Below are 25,525 nucleotides of genomic sequence, written 5' to 3'. Positions count from 1 at the left end.
AATGAATTGACTCTCATGGGAGGTGTAGGTTCACTTGCAGTGAGAGCCTGCCTTCTTTTGCTTAGAGTTTACATCTATAAGCATTTAGCTAGCCAACTGCATGTTGGTATTTAACTACCTGAACAACAGAACAACAAAAAAATGACTTTGGCAAATAACATCCCAGCCCACAGTCTTCATATGTTCAGTCTCTCCCAAGCTATCATTTCTTTTGATCATTCCCTTAACTCTACATGCGAATTTTAGAAATACAGCTGCCATCCACAGTCAGTCTCATAATAATATGGGAGTAGGTCCCAGCCACCTGATAGTGATGTCAGCCTTTGTCTTGTATGAATAATACCTCCTAAAGATTAAAATATGTCCCAGACTGGATAAAGCACACCCTAGAATCCAACCTGATTTCTAAAGGAGCTACTTACTTTTAATAATATGTAAAGAAAACATAATTCTCTGAAAGTCTTTATCTGAACACCCACTGAAACACAGACAATTCAATTTAACACTGAAGATAAACTGATCTTAGAGACCATTTATACCCCATCTCTCTCCAAGTGTCCACAAATTTCCACCTCCTGTCCTTTCACAGATACAAATCAGCAGTCGATATTAATGGATTTTTGAGGCATCTATATATGGAGAATAATCCGCGTGATTTGGCCAAGTGTCTCTGTCAGATGTCTTTGCCATGTGAATGCCTAGGATCTAAACATTGTCAAGCTCTTTCACATACCTTCTGCACCAATTGACACAAGTTTCACTCCTTTGCTGGCAATATAATCCAGAGCTTTGTTGACATTAGCAATTTTATGGAAGCGCATCTTCCCTCTGTCTGGTTTCGGTAGTCTTTCCCCTGCAGAGTAACAAATGTAATGTGTTTATTGTTACATTCACCTGGCTAAAGAAACACACAAGTAATTAGAACTCAGGAGTGAATGTGCCCTGAACACTGTTAGCAGTCATTCTAACAGGTATTTTTCTGAATGCATGTCATAGGGCTTTGAACAACACCCCAAGGAGAAAATTCAAATGCTGAAACATCTGACTTAGACTTTTCTTGATATAGCAGTAAAACCAGAGTAAATTTTTAATCTTTGCCCTAAACATAGAATCATAGAATAGTTAAGGCTGGAAAGGACCTTAAGATCATCTAGTTCCAACCCCCCTGCAGTGGGCAGGGACACCTCCCACTAAACCATATCACCCAAGGCTCTTCCAGCCTGGCCTTGACAGGTGAGTGCTTCCTGCTACTCAGCTTCTAGGTCATCGCTCCTGTCTGTGATAGTGTAGCTGAATATTAAGAAGACAGGATGTGTTCACTGTTTTGAATTGTTAACAAGTTTTGTTCTTTAACAGTGTTTAGCATGCTGTAAATACATAGCAAAATTCATTTAAGCCAACCTGAGATAACTTCCAAGAGGAGCATCAGTTTGAGGCCATTTCTGAAGTCCTCCTCAATGTTCTCAATCTGCGTGCCTGCCTTCCTGAGGTGGGAATTGCACCAGGCTGTAAACGTCTGTAATAGTAATTTAAAAAAGAATCTTATCAACAAGGCATTTTCTAAAACAGTTGCTAAGCCATGTGAGTAAAAGCTGCATCTGAGATTTTCACTACTGCAGTCTTTAAAATTTGGATGTCCAACTCCCATTAATTTTTTACATGTTGCTGAGTTCAAAATTCTTATCCCGAATATTCATGCAGATGCAAAGAATTGGTTGATTAGAACCAATATGATAGATTCTGCTCATAAACACATCCTAAACAAAAGATTTGCACATAAAGGCAGAAGTTATCTAAGTTATTACTACTCAACATTCTTTGAGCACATAATTTTATGTTGGGACTTATCTGCAACACATTCTTTCTGGAAAGAAAGATTTATATGATAAAAAGGAAGCTGGGTAACAGAAAAATGGAGGCAATAGCAAGCACAGAAGCAAAAGCTTCCACTACTTAAACTCATGTCATGACAAACAGTTCTTATACAGATTCTCTATGCCAGGGGCAAATAACATGCATTTCTCCCAGGCAGGAAGCTGTGAGAACACTCTTTAGGACAAAGTAACCGAAGAAAGACTTCCCTTACTTACAACTACAGTGAGAAACAGAATGAATTTTGAAAACATGGACAATTAGAATGGATTTTGAAGGATTACAATAATTCAAGTGTAGAAGCTTTGCATTCAGATCTTGCACCTATGGGCTGCCTTACCAATGGTTTTATTTCTTAACTGTATGATTTTCAGAAAACTGCTACAACTTCAGGAAACACACAAATGCAGGTACTTAAATCTGCAGGGGAAATAGGTCACAAAAGCAACCACCCACATTTTCCTCTCCATGGAGAGAAAACAAGTCTGCTTTTACTTGCAGAGAAAAGCAGAACTAACTCCATTGATCTACACAGGTCATATATATGTTACCTTTGTATGAATGAAATAAAAATATGGGCTAGCAGGAAATGTAGTTGTTAAAATCAGCCTTTTTCAAATGTCCATTACTTCTCAGCCTTCTGACAAATTCTCCTTGCTTTTCAGTTAACATATGGAAAACAAATTTACTAGGTATTTCACCAGGTATTTAACCCTAGGTATATAACAAGGTCATACATTTTGGTAAGTTAGACTTTGGCTTCTTAAAACTGCTACATATTTGCAATTCTCCTTCCTTTGCTATTTCAAATTACCATGTGTCCTGGGTTCAGCAATAGCAATCATTTTTCTCCTTCTTGGTAGCTGGTGCAGTGCTGTGTTTTGACTTTCGGGCTGGGAATGGTTGCTGATAGCAAGCATGTTCTGAGTTACTGCTCAAATGTTTTGTTTGTCCAAGGCCTTTTCTGAGCTCATGCTCTGCCAGGGACGAGGGGAGGCCAGGAGGAAGGAGAGACAGGACACCTGACCCAGGCTAGCCAAAGAGGTATTCCATACTATAGCATGTCATACCCAGGAGGTAACCAGGAGAGACCCGGAAGGGCTGGAGCTCTGGGGGGATGGAGGAGGTATCGGTCGGTGCTCGGTTGGGCAGGGTGGGGTGAGTTATGGGTTGGTGGCTGGTGAGGTGTTGTATTCTCTTCACTTGTTATTGGCTCTATCATTATTATTTGTAGTAGTAGTAGCAGTAGTGATTTGTGTTATGCCTTAGCTATTAAACTCTGCTTATCTCAACCCAGGGGGGCTACATTCTTTGGATTCTCCTTCCTAACTCTCTGGGAGTTGGGGGAGCAAGGGGGGGAGTGAGTGAACGAGCTGTGTGTGGACTTGGTTTAAACCACGACACCATGATTTTAAATATTATTACCATGGTTGCCATATATTCTAAATCCCCACTGTCAATATGAAATTTTTATTGGCTTTTTTCTTGCCTGCTTTTTAAAACTATTTAATTTCTGACCTTTCAGAAACAGAATAAGAAAGGCAACTAGATGAAGGCAAATCTTTCCCTGAAACTGAATCTCATAAATTTTAGATTTCATACCTTAAGAAGATATAGATTGAATTCTCAAAAATGGCTTATTCTTGAAAATGCAACTTTCTGTTTAAGAATAACATTCTGATTGTCGCTGGGTTACACTCAGTTTATGCGAAGGATTTATGTGCAGCTTGCTGGGCTCTTTTCTCAGAACTCCTACAGTGACAAGGAACAGCTTGCTAAACTTTAGTCTTATCCACTTCTATCCAATTGAAAGGAAAAAGCAAGAAGTGCTATGGATATGGGGGAGCTGTTCAGTGAAATCCCTAATTCTTGATATTCAGAGAAAGAGAAGAGAAAAAGCAGTACTGGAACTGGATCTGAGCAGGGTTTCTGTTGACTTGCAGAGGATGAGTTGCAAGTAGAAGCATAAGAAAATCTTTGCATGTACAGATGAAGGTAAGTATAGCTTCATTGAAGCATCTCTGCAAATGTATTTATTATAATAAAGGGGTATTAACTTGAAAGGCAGTCACTCAGGAAGGCAGAACTTTCCTCATTTTAAGGCAACTAGCTTTACTGAGTTTATGGGAGACCTGAAATCAGTGTATCAAGCAACACAGCAGAGATACAAGGCACCTCTACCCTCAGGGCTCAACATGATGAAGTCTTAGGATAGTATTTGGTTTGGATCATTATAGGGGTAGGATCTAGTTTATAAGATTAATTTGCCTGCCTCAAGCAGTATCTTGTTCTAGTGATATGTATCTAGAAAGGTTTAGCAGCATATTAAGTCATTTGTTAATACCAAAAATTATAACAAGTATCCTTGGAAGGAACAATATTATGGTAATACAGAAAAAACAGCTGAAAGAACTCAAGGGTAAATGCACATGAACCTTGCATGGCAATCTGGCAAAAGTATTAGAGAGCTGAACCAGTAAATGCATGAGCCTTTCATGAATTAAGCTTAAGTGATGTGCTTCTCTGCAGATACTATTGCAGTTTGTAGAATTTTTCCAGCACATTATGGTAAACTCAACAAGGAATTTGAAGAAAAACCTCAGCCATTTTTATCTCCTCTTTTAGACATTTATGGTAAGCGTTCTGACCCTGTACTACTCAAGTAAATGAGATTTCACCAGTTTCCATTTAATTAACTGTTTAATGGCAATGACCCCACCAGTTGAGCAGTCTTAAAATACAAATCTGATTCTTATTGTGAAGAAAGCTACTTCTCAGTTTCTTAAGGAAAAATGGAACCAGGCACTCCTTACCTTATATATGTACATATAGATATATACATAAGAACAAATTAGAATTTTGTCCACCTCTAATCTCACTGTGGTCCTCTACTTTGCCCCTACAACAGGTGTTTCAACTTACTGGGTGCCACACTGATAGGTACACAACATAAGTTTTATCCAAAGATCACAAAGTTTTCATTCATTTTAAATAGTTTCTCTTGAAAACAGACATTTTTATGGCACTGAATTTGCTGAGGAACAAGCTCTCTTCTGAATCTTCTTCATTTTATGAAGACACTAAGCAGCTAGTGTTGCTATGATATAAACAAGGAAAAGATGCTACTACTGCTGAGTCAAGGTGTTTTCAATAAACAGTTTGATGACAGTCCCTGGTTTTATGGGCTGCATTTTTATATCTGCACATTATTTCTTTCCAGTAGCATTGGAGTTTCTCATCAATATTGTAGCATTTTAAAGGATAAACTTGGAATTACCTAGAAAGCCTCCATTCTCATTAAGTTCTGCTGAAGCACTCTACTGTGTGTGGATTCTTTACTTAGATTATCTGTATCTAGATAGCCTAGATTATCTTCTGTACCTTGAACATGAGATTTAGATCTTTTATATAAACCACAGTTTCTCAGGGCTTTCTGTTTTACCAGTGCACCAGGTCATGAAATGGTTCTATCCCCTCATGACAGTTGTCTTGAGCCTCATGGGAAGTGTTGCTGCAGTACATTACAGCAGACTCTCGGCATGTCACTTAATAGCTTGATGCCTTACAAACTGGCTTACTTTCCTGGGACCAAACATGGCTACAGGAATGCTGCTTAAGGAAGTGTTTACTATGTTTCAGTGATGCAACCCATAAGTGACTCTATTGAAGTGACTGCAAAACTTAACTTGCAAATTTTAACAGTTTCCATAACCCCCATTCCATTTCTCCCTCATCCTTCTATTCTTGTTGTGACACCACTTGTTCTCACTGCTTTGGCTTTAACTAACAATTCTATTCATAGCTATTAAGAAACAATTCAAAGCACGTTTAAGTCAGGGAGATCAAGATACAGCCAGCATATAGTACCCCGCAAATTTGTAATCCACTGAGATTTAACAGCTATTAAATGACTTAGACAATGCAAATTCCTTTTTCTGCTGACCTGTACAGCACATTTCAGAATATCAGATTGACCAGAGAAACAAGGCAGGACAGAAGGCACCAAGCCGAATACCAGGAGGGATATAAGTAAGTGCCTAGAAAGCTAGACGTTTCTTTTTATCATGTATTTACCATAGGTGGCTCTCCTAATTTTAAAAATAAATAAATCGCATTTTCTCCTTTCCAAAATTGTTACTACAGAAGAAACTTTGCTGGCATTCTTAGATGAAAGACCGCAGAAAACAGGCTGCGGGGCAGGAAGCCAACGACTTTGCAGTCCCATAGGTAAATGTTCTGTTAATGCACTATTAATCGTCCACTGCAGTCACAGGTCTATTTTAGAAAAGCTAGCTCTAGAAAAGGGAGTGCAGTTTATGTTCTATGCTCACTTGGCCTCATTGTGAAGACTGGCAATGGCATATTCTCCATAATTTGGATTCATAAAGCTGTGACAGCAAAGTGTGTACCTGAGGAAAAAAAAACCAAAACAAATTATACCAGGTAACTTACTCAAAGCACTTAATTTTACAAGCCCTTGACAAGTAAGAGTGCCACCAATGGGCAGAAATAGAAGCTATCCCTAATCAATTATCAATCAAGTGCAGCTAATTCAAAAAAAAAATAATAGGGTACACCCATTCTGTGCAAATATTTTTACACATGCACAGTAAAGGATATGCTTTGATGGAAAAAGTGGTATCTCTAAGAGGTGAATTCTCCTACACTCTTGAGTAAACCCACACATCATTTTTATGTGAGTGTAATGATAACTTACTTTTGATAATGCTTCAAAGCCAGAAAACAAGATGCTCTAATACTGATTTTCATATGTGTATGTGATAGTAGGGATAAAGAGAATTGAGAAGGCACTGGTAACCATCCTCTCCAAAACTGTAACCTGACGGTGGGCCACAAGACAACTTGTTCCCCCTGCTGAAGACTCAGGGCAAGTTTGGCACCTACAGCGAGTCCAAAACGTACATCACCAAAACAGCTGCATACCCTGCAGAGGGACATGTACAGGGTACATGCCAGGAAGATCTATTTACTTGCCCTCAGAATTGAAATTGAGAAGTGGATCCAGCCCAATAAAAGATTGCAGGCCTGTATCCTATTTAGTACCTATGTCTCATAACTCCCTCCAGTGCAAATCAATTCCTGTCTGCTATAATATTTACAACTTTTAAAATACTGATTTTAGAAGGCATGTGTCTGCTTGTCTGTGCCCCTTCCAAAAAGGCTGCTAGCCCACATGAGTCATTCAGGTTTGAGTTTCTGGACTTACTGTAACATTTACATAAGAAAATAAAGACAAAATGCAATTTTTACCTGAGCTATGAAAAATACCGCATTTATAGGAAACCTAATACTTCCCGTGTTTGTTAAGTACAGCAGAAGCACATGTCATTTTAAGTAGACCTTAAATTCTAACACCCAAGGCAGAAGACACTTGAAGAAAATTAACTTCAAATATAAACACTGAACACATTTATATACATACATGTTATCCCTAATTAGCTCAGTCTGATGGAACTGTTTCTTAAAACTCTTCTTTATAACTTTTCTTCTAAAGTTTTTTTCCTCTCTAGCTAGCTGAGGGTCTTCATTACTTTTAGGCTAAATGGGATACAGTGATTCACTCTGTAGCTATACAGAACATTACTGGGCTCTGAGCACATGGCGTGGGTGTTACAGAAAGAGCTCTGCCAGAACATTCCCACAAGGCCAGACTGAGGTTCCCCCTCGAAGAATTTCCCATCTGCCTGTTATCCATGTTTTAAAATATAAGTTGTGAACCTGCAACATGATCTCCTAGCTCATGTAACCACACAGTGCTCTAATGACTGCAGGATCAGGGCTTTTCTCTGAGCTTGGGGCAGGGTCTGTGTTGGCCCTCATTCTTTCAACTATTTAATTCTGCTCCCAAAAGAAGGGGCATGAAGGTGACACACAGCAGAAAATTGCACAGCCCTTATTAATCAGCTTGATGTGAATGTGAACCAATGACTATGGATGTATCTTTTAGATGTTCCTAGAACATCTAGATTGGCTACAGTTTTAGCATATTAAGTGTAATAACATATTTTTGTGAATTGAAAATAAATCGACCTTTATATTTTACTTGTTGGTTTGAATTAACTGCCCCCTTGCTCTTATTTCCCCTTGCTTCAGTGCATTGGCATGTTACTAAAAAAGCTGGAAGGACTTATAAAAGGAGAGGTGGCTCACTGGTACAACTTGATCACACCAAAACACTTGGAAGACAAAATGGGATTTTAAAACAGAACACACCAGAGCACAGTAACAACTCAAATGAAGCACAGTGAAAGGATAATGAAGCCTGATAGGAAGGCTAAAGTAGGAGAAATGTTTACTGTGTTCCAAAAGGTCTTTAAAAGGAAACCCCCAAATCATAGGCAGTATGTCAAAGCTGAATTCCTGGGAAGAAATGAGAGGATACCACAGAATTGGCTTAAAAAGTAGTTAGTAGAAGCTTTATCACAAGCCCACCAAATTCAAAGTTGGGGAAAGCCCTCCCTGCTTAACCACATCCATATATATATCTGAACAGATGGTGTCAGAGATGACACGCTAGCATACTCTGCACTGTCAGCAGATCTGCTCTAGTAACTAAGGGAACTTTCAGTTCATAGCACCATAGAATGGTTTGGGTTAAAAGTGACCTTAAAGATCATCTAGTCCCAGTCCCCATGCCATGGGATGGGACAACTTCCACTAGACCAGGTTGCTCAAAGCCCCATCCAACCTTGACTTGAATGATTTCAGAGTTGGGGCATCTACAACTTCTCTGGGCAACTTGTGCCGGTGCCTCATCACCCTCAGAGTAAAGATTTTTTTCCTAATATCTAATCTAAATCTCCCCTCTTTCAGTTTAAAACCATTCTCCCCTGTCCTATCACTACAGGCTCTTGTAAAAAGCCCCTCTTCAGATTTCTTATAGGCCCCTTTAGGCACTGGAAGTTGCTCTAAGGTCTCCCAGGAACCTTCTCTTCTCCAGGCTGAACAAGCCCAACTCTCTCAGCCTGTCTCCACAGGAGGGATGCTCCAGCCCTCTGATCATCTCTGTGGACCTCCTGCTGACCTGCTCCAATAGGTCCACATTCTTCTTATACTGGGGGCCCCAGAACTGAATACAGTTTTCCAGGTGGGATATCACAAGAGTGGAGTAGAGGGGAAGAATCATCTCCCTTGATCTGTTGGTCATACTTCCTCATCATTCACAGCAGACATTGCCAAAGGGATGCATTCATCATACAGTACACTGCACATGTCTTGGTAGCACTCTGCAATTTGCTTGCACGGAAAAGCATGGGAGACCTCAGCCCTTACAAAGCAGGTGGCCTAATCCTGCAAGAGTCTAGGGTTTCCTGTAAAACATGCAACCCCCTCCCAGCACTGAATGATTGCACGTCTGTTTAACACTGCTCACTATTAACTAAAAAAACAGAGCATGTAAATATCCCTTCAAGAATAATTTGGCAAGGCTGAACCCTGGAAAATGTCAAGAAGATTACTGAACCTTTTGTTACAAAGTGAGTGTTGCTCTTATTTTCAGAAGAGACAACAAGAAAGGTTACTTTGTGCCACTGGACTAAAATGGCAGAAAACTCAGAGGGCAGCAAGATGTACTGGAAATTCAGTATGGTCACTGCCTGCACTGTCCTCACCTCAGTGGTTTTTTCTTAAAGGAAGAACAGGAAGGAAAAGAAGGAAGACAAGAGGCTTTCACAGGGTGTTTGGAGGGAGTAAACCAGTTAAAATATTGCAAGGTTTATTAGGAGCAGACACATAGCTTTATTGTATCACCTAAGACAGCTGGAAATGCAGAGAATTTTTCAGCACAGAAGCTCATCTTTATGTGTGAAAGAAAAGTGTCAGACTAAGCATGAAAATTTAGGTAAGCCTGCAGACAACTCAGATGGACCACCAGTATAATGCTACAACAGGTCTACTCCCCTTCCTTTTCATTACTATTGATGACACCCATATCTGAAAGTTCTGCATGTGCAACTTCTCAAAATACATACAGCACCACAGGGCTGTCCACTTCAGTGTTTTGATCTGTTTAAAATAATTCTGTCTATTTTAAATGTATTCAATTAGAAACATTGATGTTTTAGAAGTAAAAGCACATGCAATGTTTAATATCCTATTTGAAGCTAAAAAGTGTTCAGGAACTGAGGTGCAGTTCTGGTCTAAGTCTACTTTTCATTTTTGGAATTTCAAGAATCACTCAGATAAGAGAACCCTGCTCAGAAAAACAACACAGAAATAAAAGAGGCAAGAACCCTATTAAAATCTTTTGTAAAAGCATAGGCATGCTTTTATCTTGCACTATAAAAACTCGTAAGACCTCTTTACCTGTTCATATTTTTACAATATAACTTCAACTTTTGCAGAATCCAATCTTATATTTGAAAAATTAAACATCCAAGGACAAGCAAGAAAAAATATATGTTGTGTTACCTTTCTAAGCCAGCATGCCCTCTCCTCATTATTTTGCCTAACTAGCCATTCTTCCTAGTTCCACCAGTTAAGCTAGAGCATTTTAAAGGTTCCCCACAGCAGAACTCTACAGAAGCAGACCTCTTTTACGTCACATAGATAAGCTGGTTGCAAAAGCAGAGAGCTATTTATCTAAAAGCAAAACTAAACACAAAACCATATGAGGGTGCAGGGGACAGAAAGGAATGTTCAGCAAGTCTGTGTTTATTCCTACTAATGGTAGGTAATGGCTCACTATTAAATAGAAGGGCTTATTAAGTACACTACTGCAGAAAGCTGCCCTGAAGCATTTCCTATAGTATACTTTACTGACTCCTTTAGATGACAGAATAGAGTATTTATAACACTTGAATACAACAGCAAAATGATGGGTCTGTGAGCAGGTTTCATGACAGAGCTACAATTCAAACTGATCTTGACAAATCAATGAAATTACTTGAAGAAAGCTGGATGCAGATTAGCAACAAGTCTGAAGTACTACCCGCCTCCACTAATAAGTGTGTGCAAAAACATAGGATGGAGATCTGCTGGCAGGGCAGTAGCACTGAAGAAGAGGATCTAGGAGTAACAGCAGATCACAACCTAACCTGATTTAAAAAAACGTGCTGTTGTAAAAGGCAAATACAATATTGGAATGCCTAAGTAGAAGAATGATGTGTCAACATCAGAAGTATTTTTTCCAATCTCAATACTGGAAAGAGATCAGCTGTAATATTGTCCCCTTTTGGGGGCATGAAATTCAGGAAGAACATGGACCAGTTGGAAAGAAGCCATGAAACATCCATGAAAAGAATAAAATTCTAGAAAATTTCATCTACAAATAACAGAACCATTGCATGGATTTAATCATGAGGAGTTTGAAAAGAGAGTAATATTTGTCTCAAATGTTTAAGAAGTCACAGCAAAGAAAAGAATATACTGTTTTCCTGTGTTCACTGAAGATAGAGCTTGAGATTGATTGTGACAATCTTAAAAAAACAACAAGGAAGATTCAGATTAACTTTTAACTCTAGAAGCATCAAAGTACTGGAAGAGATTGGCTGGGTAAATGTGAATTCTTCTTCTTAGATATCATCAAGAACAAGCTGGATAAACATGTCAGGAACAGCATGATCATACTTGCTTCTGCCCAAGAGTAGGACTAAATTCTTTTCCAGCCATACTTTCTATGATGTTCGTGGAAGATTCACATCCTAATTGGCATCTACACTGCAGTCCTGAAAAGGGAGAATAGGCAAGAAGACTCTACAGATTTTGTGACTGAGAAGCCCTAAAATGTAGTTATATATGTTATCCAAAGACTACAAAATAAGAAATCATTCAGCAGCAGAAAGCATCTCCCTTTTAGGAATCCAAGCACTTGGCATGCAACAGATAGCTGTAAATTTTGTTGCTGTCAGCATGTTCTTTGTATGGTGACCCCTGTTTCCACCTCCTACTTTCATATGACCTCTACTGTCCCTTCAAAAAAAAAAACAAAAACAAAAAAAAGCAAAAAAAGAAAAAACAACAACAACAAAAAAAAACCCCAAACCTTGGAGGAAATTTGTTATGGATATGGGAGAAACAGAAAGTAGAAAGGCAAAGGCAGAGAATAATACAAAAAAAGAAAAAGGAAGACTCAAAATCAACAGGCAGCAGAGTGTTCATGGGAAGTTAAACAACCCAAATTAAAATGAAGGACTAAAATGAAAGTGAATTCAATGATCTGTTCTACAGGTACACACATTTCCCAAGGTGTGTCTTACAATCCTGCAGAAGAGATCCTGACACTTGTATTTTTTCCCCAGCTTTGTGACAGCCTTTAAATAATTTAAGACTTGAATTTTAAAAATGTTTTTGTCCTAAATGCTGAATATTTTATGACCCATGATTTTTTCATATGGGACTATAAGCTTAATAGGAGCAGATGTCAGCCATAGCTGAGTATTTTTAAGTGTCCCACTTCAGTATTCAAGGATAATGAGAATAATAAACCCTTCATATTCCACAGCACTATTGTGGGGGAAAATTCACCATCGCTTTTGAGGTGCTCAAATACTACTCTTAAAAAAGCCCAAAAAAGAGCTAGTAGCAAGGAAGTTGAAAAAACTATAAATGCCTTGTCATTAAAGAACTTTAATCAGAAACAGAACCTACTGTGGACAGATGGAAAACAACACAATGATTAGCAACATCTTCAACATTTGTTCTCAGTCATCCAAAGTTAATTCTACATTTAAAAATCAAAGCTAGGTGTTTAGCATGAACCAGTTACTTACTACTGTAAATCTAGTTCTTGCTACTTATCTTTTCCTCCTTAAACTCTTAGTGAATTATGAAATGTGCCAGCCACTCAAGTATGGAGAAAAAAGTCGCTCAGTGAACTGTTAAAGAAGAGCAATGTCTGTGAATAACCCCAGAGATGCAATCTGAGAAAGCATTTTCACATACAGAAATTGTTTTTGCTTTCACCTCTAGGCTGAAAAGTCACTGTTGCTACCTCTCACTAATAAGGTCAGTTTTGGGCACCTCCAGTGAAGCTGCCATTTCTGGTGGTTTAAATGATGGGGACACCTGTCCCCCAGAGAGCTAAACTGAGAGTACAACTCACCTCATAGACATTACCAGTCTGCGTGTGTTAGCAACCTTGTCACTTACTTACCTGGCCTGGGTTCAAAACACTGACCTAAAAGTGAAAGGTTCCCCCAGCCATGCATTCCCAACCAATAAATTAAAAGTCCATCTTCAGTACAAGGTTATCTTTCATCATGAGTTGGGGGGTAGGAGTTATTAGAATATTCCGCTAGAAAGGCTTTGCAATACTGATACTTTCAGTGAATATTGTCACCACCTTGCAAAGCAGTGACGAAAGTCAGGGGGTTTACAAGTCAGCTTTTTCTTGGATGTGAATGACTATTTTTGCCATAGTGTTTGTCCGTTCACACCATATGCTTGAATCCTTGAGGAAATATGGTCACAAATAGTTTACAGGTAATACTCTTTGTGAACACTTTGTTCAAACGAGAATGTCTGGCTGTGTTACAGCAGCCCTGGAGTAACAGAAAGTAATCCAGTGCTGCTTGCAATGATCTGACCTCTTAATTTTCAATAACAATATGCATGACACCATTTACAGCTATACACCACCTTTCTGATGCCTTTACTTTCTTTGCCTTTACGTAAAAAAGAACAGGTATGTTAATATCTTGTCATACTAGAACTAATACCTCTGTCAGATTCCATATAATTCTTCAATGCATTAAAACTCTCAGCGTTCAAGATTAGCACTACAGAATGGTAAATAAGTGGTATAATCTATGAAGGAAACAAAGTTTTCAAATCACAAACAAATTTCTGACTTATAATAGCCCTCATATTAGATTGTGAAAAGACAGGCAATGAGTAAAGACTCAACATTTGAGTTCTTGCTTTTTTGTACAACTTCTTTTCAAGTAGTAAAACCTCTTCACACATCTGTCCAAAAACTTCACCCCACAGTAGAGGTGAAATGTAAATACGCCCATGGACTAAGAGTTCTAAATGCAGAATTAGGAGGGCGCTGCTCATCTCTCAATTTGGTTGTGCAGGATTTTACAGTCTGATGTATGTTTCACAAATCTAAAATGCTGTAGCAAATGAAAAAACTTCTTTCACAAGCCTCAAAAAACAAATATTGTTGAAAAAAGTATCTGTGAATCAAGCATTTTAAGAATATAGTTCTTAAATGGGATTAAACCTTTAAAACCAAAACCAAACAAAAAAGGGACTAATAGAACAATTCAAGTGTGAAGTTTTGAATAATCTGGTTTTGGTCAAGGATTTTGTTTTCTTTTGTTTTCAGATATTTATTTTGTATTTCCCTTGAAGGAAAAGTTTATGAACATTCTGACCATATTGTTTCTAGCATTTAATAATTTAACAGTTAACAGATTATGGTAGATTTGAGGGGTTTTTTACATGCAACTGCCAAATTTGCCCTTCAAACTGTCTCCTACTGAAATCTGTAGAAATAGAGCAGCATTGCCCACAAAGACTGTACCACAGTACTCACATACAGCGTGGCTGGGAGTGTCCAGCACCCAGAACCTCTGAGTACTGCCAACTATTTGCATGGCACAACAGTATTTTCCTCTAATGGGGTAACCTAACTTTAGAGCATACTAACATACATACATAGTCTCTGTTCCAATACACTGCACTTCACAGACCTTGAATTTACACTAGAAAACCAAATAATTCTAACACTGCAACATGAAGTAGTATGGCTATAGTAACTAACACCTTACGCAGCATTCCTGGTGACTTTACACCACAAAACTTTACAGTGCTTATCTACAGATAAGCCAGTTCATACCCAGTCATATGGATTTGCCAATGCACAAAGTTGAGTGCAGCAAAGAAACATTGCACACATTTTTGTAAAGCCTTTAATGGACTCTATCACCCATGGAACAAATCCTGCATCTTTGCATTTATATAGAAATATTCATTATCTCAAAATGCTGCCCAAAAGTTACCTCTCCCCAGCCAATCAGGTAGGAAACTAGGGACTTAAGCAGTGAGCTTGCAGAGCAAGTGTAGGTTCTGCTAGAAACTCCAATGTACTGGTGCATGGCTGCATAGACATCTTTCATGCATCCTCTCTCTCCTGCTCTCTACAAGTTTGTGAACAAAATCAAAACAACTCCTGATACTTTTGAAGGCATAGTGAATCAACGGAACAGTGAGCTATTGCATTCTGGTGCTTTCCAGCTCGCTTCTGAGCAAAGTGATATTTGGGAGGTTTTACTGTAAGCACTAGTTAGGCAAAGAACCACATTTAAGGCACATTTTTTGTATCTAACTACTGAGAAACTAAGAAACACAGGCTAGAAAAAAATACTTAGCATGTCATGGAATCAAAATATATACAAAAAGTCAAACCATTATAAGGTCAAAAGAAATCCATTCATTGCTACATGGCTCAAAAGGAGCTAATTCTGGAGCACTACCTTCCATGCTCAGCATTGACAGAGCACCAACAAACTAGAAGTCATCTTCCAAAAAGGATTCACAATGAAAATCCCAGCAGGTTTGGAGGAAACTGTTTCAACAATGATAAAAGATTTGAGAACAGTTATTTTTCTGGGGTTTTATCTCTCATCTATATTCTTTTCCAATTGGCCACATCTTTGTTATCATAGAACAAATCCAATCTCTGTTGTATTTGCCTCTTCCCATGGAAAGTTCAAAACAAACTGTAGGTAAGCCAAAATGTCCCATACTGTGTTGGATCTGAAAGGGATAAATCTGCATGTGTGCTTTAAAGGTGGAGTTTATGCCCTTTATATTGCCCAGGCCTTTCTCTTAAGTATATTAAACAAAGAAGATGCATTACCACTACCCTATCAGTGCCAAATGAGCTTTCTTATAAAGAGATCATATCTTCTATTCTCCTTTCCAGTCTCAGGTCCTTCTTCCACCAGCTCTGCTCTACAATGCTCCTGTATCAAGACAGGGCCGGCTAACATTTTTGTTTCAGCAAATACATATTTAAATAACCAAGTACTATTTAGGATGAGACGAAAAAAATATTTACACACTATAGTATGGAAGGAACTAAAGGTATGCTCTCTGGAAATAGAGGGATTTATTAAAGTAGGCTAATCCAGGATTTAGTTGTCTGGATTTCCAAATGTCTTTCCCTTGCTTTCTCTGTTGATTTTCTTCACCATGCTATCTTTATCCAGTAATTATTTACTACATTGTCAGGTGAGTAAGTAAATCCATCGTGAAACAGTCAATACAGTCAGAGTGAGATAAAAGTATGGTCCTATCTACCAACATTCTTAAAAACACTTCCATAATCAGAAAAGCGTGTCTTCTGACCAAAAAAACTAAAACAGATTCTGAAAATTTTTCAATTCCACACAAACCAAAACACATCTTTAAGACCCAGACATTAATAAATAATGGGAAAGGAATGTCAGTAGTCAGAACCCACAATATTTGCACAGAAACTGTCATCTTTGCTTTCTTCTATTTAGTACATTTGAAGATCACCCAATCTAGTTTTACTTGTAATCTGAACTAAGGTTTCAGTTGAGAGTCTTATGGAGAAAGGAAAACCTCACGTGTTAATTCCCAATTATGAAACAGAAATATATGCCAGGTTACCCAATGCAATATTTCTCAGTACACAAAGCATATAATCTGTGTTATTTTCTTTATTATTGTAACTAATGATAAAAAAATCAATTTTCATTTCATGTTTGTTTTAAAAACCTGTTTTTATACGACTTTGGTAGCCTCTGTTGTTCAAGATACTACTAAAACATATTGGGTTGATTTTTTTTAACTCTAATTTTTTTTTTTTTTAATGAGACATGAGCTACAGAGTAACATTTCCTAAGCTATTTTAAATATCCTGTAAACCAGCAGACATTCAGAAAAAATCTGGAGCTCCTAAATAATTTTTAGTGAGCTTCAGGTTCCTAAATTACTGAGCTTTTCTAAAAAAACTCAAGAAACAAACAACATAAACCATGAACCAAAATAAAAAGCAAATAATTACTCCAGATCTTTGGATAGCTTGATGATATAGGAATATGAAATTTAACTAAGTAACCTGTTCTCAAGTACTTAGCTAAGAATAGATGGGTAAACAAACAAGGATGGCTGTAACTGCTGAAAGCAAAAACACCCGTGTTTTAGACAGCACAGTGTGATAAGCAAACTGCTCTGTCAATTAAACACCCAGTTCTTTGTTCATAGCACATCTATTCTTAACAGGAGCCACACTGGAACCATGCCTGGTTGTGGAAATAAAGGCTATAGACAAAAGGAAAGCAACTTCAGCTCATGTATGGTGTTTTGTTTGTCTTTTGGTATCAGTGTCAGATGGTGAGTTCATTATACGTAATGTGTACATGCACAGCTTGTGGGGCTGCAATGCAAACTGCACTATGAACTGGTTAAAACAGTGAGGGTTACTTCAAATTTCTTCAATGATCTTGTATATAGTAGATCATTATACTGAAGTGAATGAAGGGGACTAGAAGTCTATGGACAGGAGTAGAGTCAAAGGTGGTCAGTTGCGCTGCCAAAGAAAACTCATGGTGGAACTAACACTCCAGATTACAGCTGGAGATAAACTTGGGCTATAGAGGTTTTCCATAGCCTGAAGAAACTCCTCTAGGTGAAATAACACACCAGAGCTACACAATTATTTATGTATCCTTTTTTATTTGTATTCAGTGCAGCTGGGTACCAATTTTCTTCATATTAAAGAGTGCAATGTCTTAAATCGTGCAGCAGTGAAAAGCTACACTGGTGCCAAGACTGAACATAAAACGGAGTTAAATAAAACTACTGCTTAATGCTAGATGTGAGGCCTTTCTGTGAGTGCCAAAATAGCAGGCTGATTCTCGGAGGTGCAAAATAGACAGAAGTTCCTCCTGACGTCAGTGGAAATGCCTGGGTGTTCAACACCTATAAAAAATACGAGCGTTTCCTTAGACACTTGAGGAATAATCACAGATACTAATTTTAGACTAGGGCAGTCACTTTCCACAGATTCCTGCTATGGTAGTGGGGGTGAGCAAGGGTTTTCTAGGGGGATCTTCAGAGTAGAAGCCATCTGCCCTAAATTAGGTTCTGCCATTTATCAAAATAATGGATGGCTGGAATGATTTTCTCACTGGTTTTGAAGAGAAATAAGAATAAGCATCAGACTTCAAGTTGAAGGATTCTGACAGTTAAGAACAGTTGGGAGGAAGCATTTGAAGTAAAGGGAAAATCTTACCCATACAGTAAACAGCACTTTCATCTGTAAAGCCAGCACTTATGTATTACAACCACGGTTTTTGAGATGAAGACATAAAGGGATATTTCCTTACAACTCAAAAAGGGAAATCCAGGAGCAGACACAGGAGCAGCAGTGCCCTTCTTGCATGTAGGACATAAATTCATAAATTCTCACCTGTTAGCACACATATAAAGTTGAGGTACAAGCATACACACTAACTAAACATTAGCTAGACAACTGTCAGCTTGTGCTTCCCTTTGGATGGGCTGTCTAAATAATTAAGTGTATTTACACTGCTACCATTTTAAGTGGAACACTTCCTAAAAGATGAACATTGCATTTCAAAGTCTTCTGTGCATATCTCTGCAGATGCTCTGTTTCTGCAGATCAGTAACACCTGGCCTGTAATCATTTCATACCAGTAGTTTGAGGATTACTAGGACCAGGCCATCTTGATCTGTATTGAAGAGTTACTTGTACTGCCAGCAGAAAACAACTACAGAATATGTACAGAAACAGTCACAGAGGGTGATCACAACATTGTATTTGCTAGTTAAATGATGTGGAAAGAGGTAACTTCAATCTTTAAATACCTGCCCAATTTTATCAGGTAGAAAAGGAGCACTGTATAGCACCCGTATAGTTATGATCAGCTTCACACATCAAGTCTCTCAACATGAGGCATATTTAAAACCAACCAAACCAGTGAAATTATAAGAACAAAAGTCACGCACTCTCTTCACAGCATTTCATGAAATTATGTTCTTCAGACACTGAAGAACTTAAAATCACCCTAAACTACTAGAAATGAAATTTAATTTAGGAGGAAATGGAGGTGCTTGATGTGAATCCATTCTCCTTGGGTATCAGCCGAGAGTAAAGGATGCATAGCCATAAAAGACATATTCAGGGTCAGCATCTTTTCAGTAAAGGAGTACAACCACATTTACACATTGTTTATCTTGACAATTAGAGCTCAGAAGAAAATATGCTTGGCAGTAAAGCTATCCAGAACAACTCAACTTTGCCAACTGTGTAAGCACTTTTATATTTGTTTGCTTACAGGGATATAAAATAACATGTGGGAGGGATGTTTTTTGACTTGGGACAAAACTAAGCAGCACAAATTTCCACCTAATTCTATTTCACTGACACATTTCTTCCTGCATCATGTCCCTCTGCAGTCCAGATACAAATCCAGTGCATTCTTCTGTAAGCAGGCTCTGCAGTACAACTTCTAAAATACTACCATTATCACAGAATCATAGAATAGTTTGGGTTGGAAGGGGCTTAAAGACCATCTAGCTTCAACCTCCATCATTCACAACTGAAGAAAATCCTAATGCTCAGGAGGTCACACTGAAATTAATTCAGTAGAACCGTACAGTGCAATACAGAAATTACTATCCAAACTAAACATCATTAAATGAGATCAGAATTTACAATTTATCAGAGTTTACAAAATATACTACAGCTCTGCTTTTCTTGCACAGGGCTACAAACTGTATGAGCATGGATTTCCTGTTTACTGAATTCTCAGAGCTGAAGTCTCTCAGTGTTCCTCCAGGCAAACACCTCCCATGCCTCTCCAGCTCTCCAGTGACCCAAACACAGATCCGCAGCAAGATACAGACCTCCTACCCCAAAAAGATTATAGCAAAGTCCACTGCTTAACACACAGCTTTTCTCTAGCTCTTAAGCACCTTGGTTGCAGCTTATGGAAACCCACTTAGACCCATACTTTCTTCCAGTCCTTATTGTCTTACTAATTGGATCAGTGTATCTGCAGACATTTTTCCATACAAATTTCAGGGGAAGCAATGGTGTGTACTGTGAGTGCAGGCAGGAGGTAGTCTTTGCTTCCCATTATAAAACGGTTCTTTTTTCTTTTCATAAACATCCAATTCTGTTGCTGGCAGATATTTGGGGGTGATTAGCAATTAGCAGCTGAATTGGGACTGTAGGAATTACCATTTGGTGACACTAACAAAAGCACACAGAGCCTGGAATGGGTCAGCATTCAGAGGGCCATCTGAGCTTAAGCAAAAAATATAATATTGAGTAATGTATTGATTTCTCACACTTAGTATAAAGAAAACCTTCCCATTCAAAACTACTTCCATAAACATTTCTAGTTAACTGAATTTCGTAATAGCTTTCTTTGAATTTTCCTGTATACACCAGCACCACAGTATTTAGGGCCCTCTTTAGCTGCACACCTTATTGACAGCTTCCAAGGCAGAATATGAAGCACACTGACAAAATATGATTGTTCCACTATCTTTTCAGCATGCTCCTCTCAAGCACCATTCCATGCAAGTAGCATCAGCAAGAGGAATTTAACATGTTACTATTTTAAAAAGCACTAATCTCTAAGAGGCCAATTGTACAGAACAAGCCATAAACACATCCCTTATTTCTGTAGAGTCCCTCTACCATCATGGCAACTCTTCCTAGGTTGAGAGAAACTGCAACTTCATGCCCTTCTATTGTATCAGTGTCTAATGTTTAGGACAGTTGTAGTATTTGCTGAAAAATCAAGACATGATGTGGCAGAAAAAAACCCCTGAAGTCCGACCACTGGCTACCAAGTTCTGAGTCAGACCCTATATGAGGCCATCTACCACTGAGAAGGTCACTTGAAGAGCACCCAGGATCTGAATAGAAATAACATGTTTCACATGTGTGTTCTTTATGATAGAGGTTTTGGCAACCACTGTTTGAAAATTCTTGATGCACCTGGAGGAGAAGCATTTGGCCTTGGACTGCTGAAACTTCATGTTACCAAAAGGCACATCATCATCTATAGTGGTACGTATCATTTGGCAAGACACTGTTCTTCTATAGATCCTGCATTTCAGGCTATATAATTCCCGAGGTACCTATGTCATCCTAATTTGGTGCATAAAGGGGAAGGGAGGCAAAGAACTGCAATGTAGGTCTCAGTACAGCACATGATTTTCCCACTATCATTCTACTTTTGACTCTGGAGGATTTTCCTCCTAACAAATTAAATCCCCTCTTGAAATTAGTCCTAAATATACTCAACCCAGGACCACCACCTTTATAAGAAATATCCAACTGTTAACAGGTCAGTACTGGGAATAATTAATGAGAAGGCTGATATTCCCTTAGAAAGGAGTGTACCTTTTGCCTCTCTCACACCTCCTACATTCACTGCTGAGATGAATCTCTGTGCCTTCTCAACAATGCCACTGATGTTCCACATGGATAAAAAGTCTCACCCCATTAAAGCCCTAGAGATGGATGGTTTCTCTGTGTGCTATGGGAGCTTAACCCAAACACTGCCCCCCCTCAAAACCACACCCAAACCCCTAACTTTGATTATTTCCAGATAATCTCTGTAAAAGGGCAATACCTAGGCTGGAATGCCCTGGACACACTGTAGATATTGCTGTATTCTCAAAGAATCACAGAATGGTTTGGGTTGGAGGGACTTTTAAAAATTGTTTTGTCCAACCCTCAAGTTTACAAGGGGTTTCTACCATTCACATACTCCACAACACTGGACTTCCATATAAATTGTGAAAATAAGGATTTTAAATTCCAATCTATTCAGCTTTCATTGCACCCCCTGAGCTTTCTTGTGACCCTTCCATGCTTCAATACTGTATGGGTACTGGGACAGGAAGAGAGGCTCTCTAGCTGGAACCACCTCATACTCTCAATTTACTACCTCTGTTTCTATTTTACTGTTAGAGCTGCACTTTCTTCATGACAATGATGTCAATTCAGAGCCTCTAAATCCATGAGGAGTGGTTCTACAATACTGAATTTTGCTAGTAGCACCCAGCATCTCTTGCCAACATTTTTCTGCTTTACATTTCTTTTTCATTCATTCAGGCTTGGTTATTTCTCTCCTTCTCCTCCTGGTTAAAGCATTAAGCTTTCCACTGCTTCATCTGTCTTCTCATTCATCAGTAGACTTCTTCCAGGAAAACGTTTCTGATAAGAAACCAGTTTAGATTCCATCCATAGAAGACCACACAAGCTTCGGAGTGAATCCAGGACACTGACTGTACCTCTATTTATAGACACTGAAGTCAGACTGAACACAAGGTCATCTTTTCTTTCAGACTGCAATGAACGTCTCAAATCTGCTGAACTTAAAAGTTGCAGCAACACTAGAAAAAGAAGGATGTTATCCATAATTCATAGTCCTGGTAGCTTCTTCCAAAGAATTTGCCATGCATGTAGCTTCCAAATGCTATTTTACTTATTTGCAAGGACAACAGGAGTTGTGTTACCAGCCAAAGGAGGTAATGCAGATAAATCCTTATAGGCCACACTGAAAATGCAATCTGCTATGTACTGCTGAAGACTGGAAGGACACAGCTTCTTTCCCAAAAATCTTTTCCAAAGTCCTCACTCATGCACACCATTCAGTGTCATCAAGAATATTGGCATTCACAGAGTGCAATATGAAGATAAATAAATATTCTGAGTCTGCTTGTTTGTTCTATACCAGTGTAAAACCCCATCAAAATGGTCAGAAATTGCACTGACCTACATTAAAACACATTCTGCATTAACAAAGCAGTGGTATCAGGGCCATAAAGCAAAGCTAGAATAAGATCATTTATCTATAAAAGTATCAGCAAGACAAGAAGTATGTTTCTGTTTATTTCCTACATGTGTTAATGCAGAAGTGTCACAGACATGTCTGAATGACTGGAGAAGACCCACATGAAATACGTGGAGCCAGCTGAGTGCTTTACAATACAACTGCCCTGAAGAAGAAATCACAAGCTTCAGATCTTTATCCTGAAGGCTGAAGACTTCCTTGAAAAACTAACAAACCACATTTAATTCAAAGCTCAAAATCCCCACACTCCTAAAATAAAGTACTTATAGCAAAAGTTACAAATAAGAAAGAGCACCATTTAACACACAACTCACTAAGCAGGGTGGGCAGTTCAAACATGTTGCAAACAGTATAGTATGTTAGCATTTTGAGTAGCATTGTTGCACTTGGTTTCCTAAGTTAAGGGACATTGCATTTTCCTATGTTCCTTTTAGTTACATTAAGACACAGGCTTAGTGAAATTTAAAAGGTTTGTGGAATCTGTTGAAATTTTTTGGAAGTTTAAGAAATAAATTTATCATCAAGAGAAGAGAAATGAGGTTTTAAGTCTTCTACTATGAGTTAGCATTATTTTTACTTCCACTCCAGTCCATCAGGGTAGGGACTGAAAGACCGATAATCACTAGTCTGACATCCCATAGAACCAACCACTTCTATCAGTTGTTACAGTTATCACTGCTGTCATCTTTTTAACAGCGGGAAAAACAGGTCTGAGGTGAGCTGACCTTGCCTAAGGTTACAGAGAAGAGTGAACAAGAGAATCCCACCCCCTCTGGCGAGACTTTTTGGTTTCCTATATACTTTTGTGTTTCCATGTAGTGCTGAAGGAACAAGGGACCATTTCCATAGACATTTCAACTGCTGTTCAAGCACATGTGGCCAGTGGAAGTGTGCTGGGTCAAGTAGATTTCAGAAGTTTCCAATCTCATGCTTCCCATCTACAAGTTTAGAAGGCACCAAGGCTGTAATTAGTTCTCTAATTGTTTCCTACTGAAGACAGCATGCCCATCCAAAATATTACTTTTTTTTGTCATTTAGTCTGTCTTTAAAGTTGCAACCTGAAACTTCCAACCATATGAACCTGTTTAAGTTTTCACCAATACAGTCTAATGCAGCAAATGGTTGAATTCTTGTATTTTCTTGATTTCTTGATTTGACACAGGCTAAATGTAACTCTAAATAAAGCATTTAAATTGTTTTTCACATTCAGGGAGACAGAGCTAAGGTACAACTCAGCCTCCTTTCCTATAGTGTACTTCATATTTAATCTGACATCTGCAACCACCAAGGAGCCTGGATTACAGCAGACCATAATACTCTATGAACCATGGTTATAATTAGGTGTCACGTCCATTGTAATCCTATGGACGTCATCATGTGTTACCAGCATCTGTTGACAGATCTCATACCAGGCATATCACTGAAATGGCAAGTCTGGAGAGGGCAGCCCACAATAGAAACAATGGCATTTATTTTTGGTTTGTTCCAAGACTATCTAATAGAAAATATATGCTGCCAACTGCCAGGGCTCCGCTGAGATCACTTTTCAATATTGTATTACCAGTTAGAGCAAAGATCTGTGCCCATGTATCTGCAATATTCTCCTCATAAATAAGGAAATAAAGAAAGCACTTGCTGCAACTCTTTTAGCACCACTTAGAAAAAATACAGAAGCCTTGAAATTTTATAAAGTTTAGCAGGCCCTTTATCACAAAGGTACCTTTTTTCATGTAATAATAAATTTAGTCTCCTTTCCAGGACAAGGAATGAAGATCCCCTCTCATGAATTTTAGTTGGAAGTGGTACCACCTTCATATTAAAACTAAGCCAACATAAAGGAGCTAAGCCACAATCTTCCTACTCTGTGAAAGTAAAGCAAAGTTTGGTTTAATTTATCTATCTGGAAACTTGACTTTCTGAAAAATCACTCTCTGTTTGGAGGAACAGAAACAAAACATTTACTATGGGGTCTTATACAAACTGGTCCCTGCTCTTCTGTAAAAGCCAATATACTTACTGTAAAGAGAATCCAAATTACCTTTATTTTTTATTATTTATCTGCACTGTAGGAAAACTGCACCCTAGTGCTATCTAGTAACCAGTGCATTATTTCTTTATTTTGAAAACAGAATTATCTGAAATGCTGGACAATTGAATCCTAATCAGATGTAATCAAGACTTGTTTTGGCTGAGCAGTTTCAAATCACTAAAGCACTGAAGCACCAAGATAATTTCCATTTTCACTATAAAAAATAAAAGCATAGTACACCATCTAAATTAAAACAAATGTGTTGATGAGAGAGTACATCTTAATAATTGCTTAGGAGTTGCAGCAGGTGGTAGATTAACAAACGTGAACTTTAAACTCCCCCAGAATTTCTCCCACTATATTTGTACAGGAGGATCCTAACAAGTATAAATGCAAGAAAACTAATAAAACCACCTAAAACTCAGGAAGAAGGAAGGCTATAAGTAAAAACTGAAAGGAAAATACTGGCTCTACCAATCTTAATGGAAAGCAAACCCAGTGGCCCCAACAGTTCTAACAGCTCTTACTTTTACAGCTATACTTTTATAGTATAGCTTTTATAGAAGCTGTGATCGTAACAGTGGGCCAGACTGTCATCACTATAAGTTGGCAACTTCTACTAAGTGAGCTGCTCACAAAAAGAATATTCAACCTTCATGACCAGAGCACCGTTTCCCTGAGTCCCCCTCTTTATTTTTTTCATTCTTGTAACCAGCAGATAACCTTTTAATCCCAGATCTGTCAGCTGTGCCTTCAGCATCACCTTTTACATTAGGAAGTA

General features: G+C 38.4%; 1 protein-coding gene across 6 annotated transcripts in view; it reads right to left on the bottom strand.

Moving 5' to 3' along the window:
• Positions 1 to 25,525, bottom strand: part of ACTN2 (actinin alpha 2) — a 68,417-nt gene that overhangs the window by 41,631 nt on the left and 1,261 nt on the right. For all 6 annotated transcript variants that reach the window (XM_005146000.1, XM_005146002.3, XM_005146001.3 and 3 more), the window contains exons 2-3: positions 1,402 to 1,516; positions 734 to 853 (exon numbers count right to left, since the gene is read on the bottom strand). In XM_005146000.1, the coding sequence (XP_005146057.1) occupies positions 734 to 853; positions 1,402 to 1,516 (235 nt within the window). The remainder of the gene's footprint in view (positions 1 to 733; positions 854 to 1,401; positions 1,517 to 25,525) is intronic.

The sequence above is a fragment of the Melopsittacus undulatus genome, chromosome 3 (genome assembly GCF_012275295.1).
Source record: "Melopsittacus undulatus isolate bMelUnd1 chromosome 3, bMelUnd1.mat.Z, whole genome shotgun sequence".
Taxonomy (NCBI): Eukaryota; Metazoa; Chordata; class Aves; order Psittaciformes; family Psittaculidae; genus Melopsittacus; species Melopsittacus undulatus.
This window is presented reverse-complemented; position numbering and strand designations above follow the sequence as displayed.